The 8,695-nt window shown below is 36.6% G+C and overlaps 1 protein-coding gene across 2 annotated transcripts; it reads left to right on the top strand.

The window, feature by feature from the left end:
- Positions 1-265: 265 nt before the first annotated feature.
- Positions 266-4,200, top strand: LOC104588561 (iron-sulfur assembly protein IscA-like 1, mitochondrial). Of its 2 annotated transcripts, XR_016077126.1 has the most exons (4): positions 266-516; positions 2,932-3,049; positions 3,482-3,889; positions 4,088-4,200. XR_016077126.1 is itself a non-coding variant. In XM_010246546.2 (3 exons), exons 1-3 carry the CDS (start codon positions 330-332, stop codon positions 3,585-3,587), a joined length of 411 nt encoding a protein of 136 aa, XP_010244848.1. In that variant the 5' UTR covers positions 266-329; the 3' UTR covers positions 3,588-3,896. The 2 variants fall into 2 exon arrangements, 1 of the variants encoding a protein (XP_010244848.1); XM_010246546.2 differs by lacking the exon at positions 4,088-4,200 and having other exon boundaries at positions 3,482-3,896.
- Positions 4,201-8,695: the final 4,495 nt, after the last annotated feature.

Genomic DNA, 8,695 nt, shown 5'->3' with positions numbered 1-8,695 from the left:
ATTTTTATAAATAAAAAAACTGAGTTAAAAAATATAAAAAATACATATAACATATCTAAAACATATATATATATATATATATGACGTGGAATGATCTGAACCGTTCGACCCGGCCGGTGGAACCGATGACCCGCGACCCGGAGGCTAAACGGTTTGGCCTCCGGGTCGGCTTTTAAAACATTGGTCCAAATAACCCTTGATGCTTTTTGGAGCCACGTGATTGGAAGTTACAGCTTTCGCTGCAATTTCATGTTCGTCAAGTACGAAGTACGTGGCTCTGTTGCGCAGGCTTGCATCAGAGTTCAGACCAAAAGGCATTTGCGAGAGAGATGGCTTCCTTCCTCGCGGCCGCAGCGGAGAAGGTTGGTCCGGCCGTGCGACGACAAGCTCTTACGCTGACGGAGGCTGCAGCTGCTAGAATACACCATCTGTTGGAGAAACGGCAGCGCCAGTTTCTGAGGCTTGGTGTCAAGGGTCGTGGTTGCAACGGTTTATCTTATACCCTCGATTACGCAGGTCCTAACTTCTTTAGTTTCGTTTATATGTGTTAATTTGACAATTGGGTGTTCTAAATTTCGATGAAAATTAGTCTTTATGAGATATGGTTGATGGAAAAAGGACGCCTTGCTTGATAGGTAGAAAGCAGAAAAAAGAGACACCTAGAATTTTGATTGATTTTTCTTTTAATTCATGGGGTTACCGATGTATAGATTCATAAAATGGAAAAGGAAAAATTTCATGTTTCATTACTTTACTGACTTTACCATGGGAAAATCCGTGGGGTATGCTTAAAATGAGCTTGATTGTGCTCAACTGTGGTTAGGGAAAACAATTGGGAATCGAGGAACAATTGAGCTAGCGTCTCTGCTGTAATTTTTATTTTTTGCTCTTTGTTTGTGTGTATATGGGTGGGTGGGTGTCTACTCGAGTCTCCTTCTAGATAATCGTGCGGCCATTTTGTTTTGCCTTGTTCATTCCATTCGTTTCCTGGGTTTAAACTTCTATTACACGTTAAATCCAATACAATATCTATAAGAGGAGCTCATGCGCTATTTGTTAATTTCTAGTTTCTAGTAAGGATGATGAATTGAATATATGATTGGTGGGTCTTTCTAGGAAACAAAGTATTGAGCTTCAATTAGTGTCACTTGTTTGGTTTCTCTTGCTTAACACAGTTACAGAGTTTTGACCAAGAGGCTAGGACCATTGGGAGGATGGGGTGGAAGTGGTGCTTGGTTAAATTGGTGCTCCACCATTTTGAGCTAAATATCTACTTTGTACATTAAAGCTAGTACAATCAATATTAGCTGACGTAGAGACTAAGCCTTGAGATCTAAGTTTCCTCTTTTTATGGATAATTAATAGATAGATATAAAATTTGTATCTATCTATTAGAGCTATTACACAGTATATAGACGTGTATACATACAGTCACCTTCAAATCATAATATACCTACTTGATCTTTCCCTTAGATTAGTTTTTAAAGTATGCATGAATGATGAATTAATGATGTATGACTGAGTTGTTGGACCATGGGCATAATAAAGTCAGATATGTAGGTGGAATCCATTTTTAGATTGAATCTAAAAACACTTTTCAAGAAGCATAATAGGAATAACTGAACAGTTCTATATAGTTCAAGGCGGTTATACAGCTTTGATATGAGATATGCATGATCTTCGTGCTTAGAAACTATTTTTGAACATAGAAAAAACTGAAGTGGTAAAAAATGATTTAAAGGCTTACAATTTGACAGTAAACATGGTTCTTAATAGAGCACAACATCAGGATGCGATTCTAGTAGGCAACCCCAAATAATTGGGATTAAGGCAGAGCACAACATCTGAGTTTTTTATACTTCTTATTTGGAGTATCTGCAGTATAGTTGTCTTATCTATTAAGTATGACTGAGAAGATTCATCATGCCTTAGCTGTGTTTGGTTTGAATGAAAAGGTAGGGAAAGGTAGGGAAACCTTTACATTTACAAGATTTGTAAAGGTTTCCCTACCTTTTCCTTCAAACCAAACATAGCCTAAGGAATTTTCTGAAAGTATCCATAGAATTGGAGCTAAAGGTATGGCCTTAAAAGGGAAAAGAATTAGAGCTAAAGGTATGAATTATAGTCAGATTGGAATTCAAGAGTGGATTGGATGCGTAGATATGGAGCTATGCAGTCACTTGGCTGGGGGCTGGGGTTCACTCTTCTTGGCTAGTAATAGATCTTACATTACTTGCACAAGGTTCCCTCTCTTTGATGTGGTAGACAAGCTTATGAATCAGGTTGGACCATGATTTGTAGTTGCCCAGGCAGTGAGTAGCCTTAAATATAATTTTTGAGATAACTCTAGTTCTTCAACCGTGTTTCTAAATGAACCTTATGACTGTAGTCCATAAAATTTTGGTGTATCCTAGAAATACTAACATTATGCTATAGGTTTGCATTGAAATAAACCCACATATTTACATGACTACATAATGTATTGCAGTGAACATTTAGGAGCATTCCTTCCATACCATTCAGGCTAATCTAGAAAAAGTGAAGAATTCAATAATTTAGCCAAGAAGCAATTTCATGTAGCTATCACTATGCACAAATTCAATTCAGAATTTTCGAACTGCTCAATTGCAACACAATGACTCATTATTACTTAAAATATTAGCAGTTAAGGTAAAAAAGGGAAAGCACCATCCTTTCTGTCAAGGAACAAAAATGGAATTAGATAGATATGACACCAAATACAGTTTCTGTAGAAATTATATTTAACAAGAACAGAGAATTGTAGACAATCTTATTGCTGCTCCTTCAATCAAATAATTTTTGGAATTGTAGTCCCAATATTTCTTTTAGTCTACATTTTCATGGTTGAAAGGGAAATCTAATACACGGCCTGTGATGGAAATTGTTGTCCCATTGCCTTCAAATATGCAGATGAGAAGGGCAAATTTGATGAGTTGGTTGAGGACAAGGGTGTTAAGATACTGATCGATCCAAAGGCACTCATGCATGTAATAGGTACAAATATGGATTTTCTAGATGACAACCTCAGGTAAGCTGCAACTTTCAAATGATTGCCACCTACTTTTACCTTTCTGCTTGTACTTAAATGCGTGCATGCATAGTTTTTTGTTTTTTGTTTTGAATGGTTTAGACATAGATACCAAGGAGGCTATTCAGTGGTTCAAGTAAGCTGTCAATGGTGATGTTTATTAATATTGGAGAACTATAAAGTCTGGACACTCCTTGACATGGCACAAAACTCAGACAAATTAAATTATCCAAACCTTGAACTATTGCATGCATATCCAAGGGTGACTATGATTGGATGGTCTGAATTGTTGAATTGTTTCCTAGGAAAATACATTTATGCATTTAATTATGTAATTTCTTTTTGTTCTCTGTTATATGGTGTTTTTTAATTGTTGCTTTCCCAATTTTCCTCTTCCATTTCCTTGATTCATGCAGTGTTTCCAATTTCCAGGTCTGAATTTATATTTATCAATCCAAACTCCAAAGGACAATGTGGTTGTGGGGAGTCCTTTATGACAACAAGCAATGCTGGAGCTACGGAAACTAGTGGTAGTTAAGAATTGTAGCATTATTGATGAAACTAAAAAACAAGATTCCAAAATAATCAAATCCCTTTGGACAATCTGGATTCTAACAGTAACCTTCCAAACTCCTTTTATAAGCACTGCTGAGGCTTGCCAAGTTAGTCTTTGTAGTTGCTAACATTGGATTTGGAGCCACATTCTTCGTATATATTGTTGCTAACCCCATCTCATAAATAATTATATTTTCCATAAGGAGTGTACACTTCTAACATTCTTGCTGTATTTTTTACAGAAACAAAGCAGTAGTGTAAATGGGAAGAATGAGGATATTGTTTGTGAGAACTCTTCTAGCTTCTCTGTTTGTTATTGATGTTGCATGGCAATTTCTTTTTGTGTTATCCTTCTACATTATCTTCTTTCATCATGCATGCCTCGTTGATACCATCCTAGATGGAGCAGTTTGAATAATGCAAATGATAGTGATGATTCTATTTTCTACTTCATTTCTTTCTTCATTTCCGTGACATGTACAGAAATCCAGATTAAGCAGCAATGTTTAGAAAAGATATTTAAGATGGGATCTTCTTGGTTCAGCAGTTCTGAATCCATGGCTTCTTTTTCTTCAATGATTAGGTGACGTTTCAACATCTTCGGCTGCTTTGGTCAAAATTCTACTTTCAAAAAATCACTATTAAAAGAATTACTTTGAGCCAAAATGATTCCTTTTTGAAACTAATTTTTTAGCTTTATAGAATCACTTAGAATGAGTTTTATGTGTGTGTGATTCTTATAACCACAAAATTCATCCGAATGTGCCAATATTTGTAGTAGCAAGTTTTAATGTGTCAATGGTTGATTGGCTCTTTCATGAGTTGGCCGTTATTCTGTCTAACATGCATCCCAACTGCGGCCAAAGAGAAAGGAAAAAGGGAAAAAGAACTTTGGTGTGAAAGGGGACCTTTTGGGCTGGAATCATAAAAAAGGACTAACTAATTAGTTGGCAAGGCCAAAAGAAGGAAGAAAGTTAACTTGGATTCTAGACTGTCTAGCCTGTCCGTGACTATTTTAGATCCCTGTTTGGGAGGGCTGAGATGAAGATTCAGCTAAAATGGCTGCTTCTTCAGATAAGCTATTCAAAGAAGCTGAAGCAGACAGCCCTTCAAATGACTGATTGACAGCCGATTTGGGCTCTCTGAATGCTTTACCAAGCTGTCCATGTGGAGCCCACCTTGGAAAGCCTCAAAGCCAGAAGTTGCTGCACTTCATCCCTCCCAAACGTGCACTTAAGCTTTGGTTGAGCTGCTTTGAAGATGCTTCAACAGGGGATGAGGGAGCCATTTATGTTGCTGACTAAAAACTCTCGGCAAAATCCTGCCATTACTACCCATGGATTCTAGAACATCAGCAATACATAGGGCTGTAATTGGGTTGGATTTAGATCCGAGTTAGACATTCAAATAAGATCCAATCTGATTATTGAAAATTTAAATTTGAGTTTGATCTGAAGTCCAATTGGATGTGAAAGTATACCGTTTTATTGTCCGCAAAAAGTCAATTATTTTTTTTAATTTATGTACAAATTTATATAAATACAAAATATTAATGGGTTAGACTCGCATTCAATCCAATCATTAAACAAATGTGGATTCTAAGATCCAAATACAATCTGATTATAGAAACGGATCATCCCAATCTGAAATAAGTGGACTAGAAATCAGGTCAGTGGACTTCTCAACTTCATTCCCATAATTATGGATTTAGTGACAACTCACAACTCAACTATGTAGTTATCTTCCATGCATTTTAAAAGAATGGCTGTGCATAATTCATTTTTAGAACCATAGTTTTGAAAATCGGACCGAACTGGATGGTTGGACTGGTTGCCCGTGAGTTGGTTATGGATTGGGGTCTGGTTTTAGACCCCAAAACCGTCTGACCTGGCACTGGACCAGGAAATTGGATGGTTTGACCCAGGAACCAATGGCCAAAATGGTTCTGTTCTGGTCTGGTTTTTAAAACCATGATTCAAACAATCAAGCTGAATCTGAACAATGGTGTTTTTAGGGTCCGTTTGGCCTGTGATTGGAATTGGAATTACTTGTTCCTTAGCGGCTCTGCCTATTTAGTTCAAACGGGAATTAGAATTGGATTCCCGATTACATGATTTATGAATGGCTCCTTGGGAGCTTGGCATTGGACAGAGAAATAGGGTTTTAAGGGAGGGGTGGGGTTAAGGCATTTGTCTCTTTTTTTTTTTGGCTAGTTGGAATGAGATTTCTGTTCCCAAGGGGGAGACTGTAATGATAATTCCCTAAGGTTATGTTTGGTTTGAAGGAAAATACATGGAAAGGAAGGGAAAGACAAGACCCTATCTTTTCCTTCAAACCAAACATAACTTAAATGATGGGGGAATTCCATTCCATTGGAATCCCATTCCGCCCAGCCAAATTTCAAACCCCTATTCTCGTGAGCCAAATGGATTCTTATGGTATGTTTGGTTTGAAGGAAAAAGTAGGAAAATGTAAGGAAACCTTTATAAACCTTGTATAGGTGTTCCTTCCTTTTCCTATAAACCAAACATAGCTTTAATGATTTCCCTGGCCTTACCAACTCGCCCAATAAAAAATTGGGATTCCAATGTTACTGACAAATTTCACATACATACATACATATATAACCCATCAACTTCTCTCTTTTTGCTCTTCACACACGTACACTTCCAGCTCCAGCAGATACAAACAATTAAAATATACATCGAATTTGGGTCAGGTCCTTTGGGTTGTCTGAGACATAACCCATTTACGCATTTAATTAAAGTTGGATCACTTTCTAGCTCAAAATCTTTTCTGGGCTGATCATTCGGGTTCAGGTAATGCAATTGGCAGGTGGCGTCCGACTCCACACTATGACAAGGTGGGTGCGACACTGCGACTATTTGTAGTAGTGAAGATGTTGGATTCGGGCTGTCAAGGGGTTGGGCAGATCTGAGAGAACCGAACCAACCCCGCCCAATTATATAGGGTCCATATCTGCATTAATGTCCTAGATTATAATTGAGTCGGATCAATTTCGGTAGATCCGAACCAATAAATATGCAAAATCGGTAATATATTACAACTGTGTATATAATTATGTATATGTATTTTGCTAGTACAGAGACATCCCCTATCAAACCTATATTTCTGATGATATAGTTATAGACTTATAGTAGATATTGTGATGCCCAAATTACACATTTAAAAAACATGTTAAAAGTATAGCTGTCAATTAATTGGGTTTTATTCAGGAGCCCAAATAAAAATTCTGCACACATAGCATCTAGCTCCACATTAGGAATATCTCTCTATATGTAAAATTCATGAAGAGATATTCTCAATGTGCGACTGGATTTTCATACTTACAAAGTATATACAGTTTTTGCTTGCAGGGAATCTTGTAACCTTATTGAAACTGATAAACCTGATCAAATTTGGGTTAGTTTCTAGGTCTCTTATTACAAACCCTAGAGGATCTTGTTCAGAACCGGTTCTAAACATTTATTTATCAAGTCAGACCAGATCTACCCTGACCTTGGTCCAACCTAACTCGTTCACGTCACTATGCTGGATAGAGCTTTAAATGGATCATAATGAATTGGATATAGGTGAATCTGTATTTAATTAATTTATTATACTTGAATTCAAATTGGATCATATAGTATAAAGAAATTAACTAAAAATCCTCGGATTTCCTACCCTGTACTTTAGGGGTAGTGACAATTACCACTTTAATTTTCATTTGTGACAAAGACCCCTTAAACTTTTAGATTCCAAAAAATATCCCATCTCCGCTAAATTGGGTGATGGAATAAGTTAATTTTCCCAAATACCCCACTCAATAAACTTGTATAAAATGGATATTGTAACATAAAACGAACAAACTTCTATGGAAATAAACAAACACAACATGCAATTATTATCAACTAAACTAGTAACAAATGGGAATTGAAAAAAATAAGAGAGTTAAAAATCATTAGAAAAAAGGGTAGAATGGGAATTTATAAAAGTTTAAATAGTCATGAAAATCTTTTTTGAAGTTAATTGATGGAACACTAATGGAGGGGTCTTTGTTGGAATCTGAAAATTCAGGGAGGTGTTTGCTACTACCCACAAAGTACAAGGTATTAATCTATAATCTATAATTTACCCTTTAATAAAAGCACAACATTCAAACCAACTTTAATGCCAATCAGATTGAGCAGGGTGGATCCATATTTGATCAAATTTGGGCTATGGGTGGGGTCAAATTCAAATTCAATTTTAGACAATTGGATGCCATTTGCAGTCCTAAAGTTGGACGGCCCTCTTACCATTGAAGGTTGTGTCTAGGGGGTGATCACATATCAACCCAAGTTGCCCTTCCAGGCCTGTAATTTTTTTTTTACACCCCAAACTTTACTCTAGGTGAATGAATGATCTTCTTATAATTTATTAACCATTTACAAACAATATAATAAAAAGATAGGGAGAATGACGATTCATCCCAGGGTCAGAATTAATAGGCTCAAAGTACATTTGGGATAGGTGTCATCTTGGAATTGATGCCAATTCACGGTGGGTATGGGTGCATAAAGTATGGGTTTTTAACCTTTTGAATGTTTATAACTCTGCAGTGGAAATCATAAATCTGCATTGGACCTATCCGTACTTCTCTGTAAAAGGATATAACTTGCCCTGCCCCAAAGCCCAAGATCACAAAAATCCCTCTCTCGCACTCTCAACCCAACCCCATACAAGCCAAGTAAAAAAAAAAAAAGAAAAAGAAAATACAAATAAACCTAAACACTACCATCTAATCTAGCATTTGACAAAGATCTAATCCTCTCTTGAAGCTTATAAAGATTAAGATAAATCCTTAAAGCATTTTTATCATCACCTGAGTCAATGCCCCCATTAGCAAAATAATCCACTGACTTATTAGCCTCCCTGAAAATGAAGAGAGAGGAAACACTCAACTGTGGTTTAAAACGAGTCACATCATATTGATGGTAGATATTCCAGCGGGGAAGAGCCATAATGATTTAGAAAATACATCAAAATTGATTATCATACTCTACCATTAAATCATACTACTTAAGAGCAAGACATAATTAAGGGTGCCAA

Source organism: Nelumbo nucifera, chromosome 6 (genome assembly GCF_055504915.1).
Source record: "Nelumbo nucifera cultivar China Antique chromosome 6, China Antique-T2T, whole genome shotgun sequence".
Classification (NCBI taxonomy): domain Eukaryota; kingdom Viridiplantae; phylum Streptophyta; class Magnoliopsida; order Proteales; family Nelumbonaceae; genus Nelumbo; species Nelumbo nucifera.
The sequence above is the reverse complement of the archived record's forward strand: the minus strand, read 5'-3'. Positions and strand labels throughout refer to the sequence as shown.

What these genes read in the sequence shown, in the direction of transcription:
- LOC104588561 (XM_010246546.2), top strand. Translation starts at nt 330, where the DNA reads ATGGCTTCCTTCCTCGCGGCCGCAGCGGAGAAGGTTGGTCCGGCCGTG. An exon ending in TTATACCCTCGATTACGCAG is followed by an intron (nt 517 to 2,931) that starts GTCCTAACTTCT and finishes TCAAATATGCAG; the next exon opens with ATGAGAAGGGCAAATTTGAT. An exon ending in TTTCTAGATGACAACCTCAG is followed by an intron (nt 3,050 to 3,481) that starts GTAAGCTGCAAC and finishes TCCAATTTCCAG; the next exon opens with GTCTGAATTTATATTTATCA.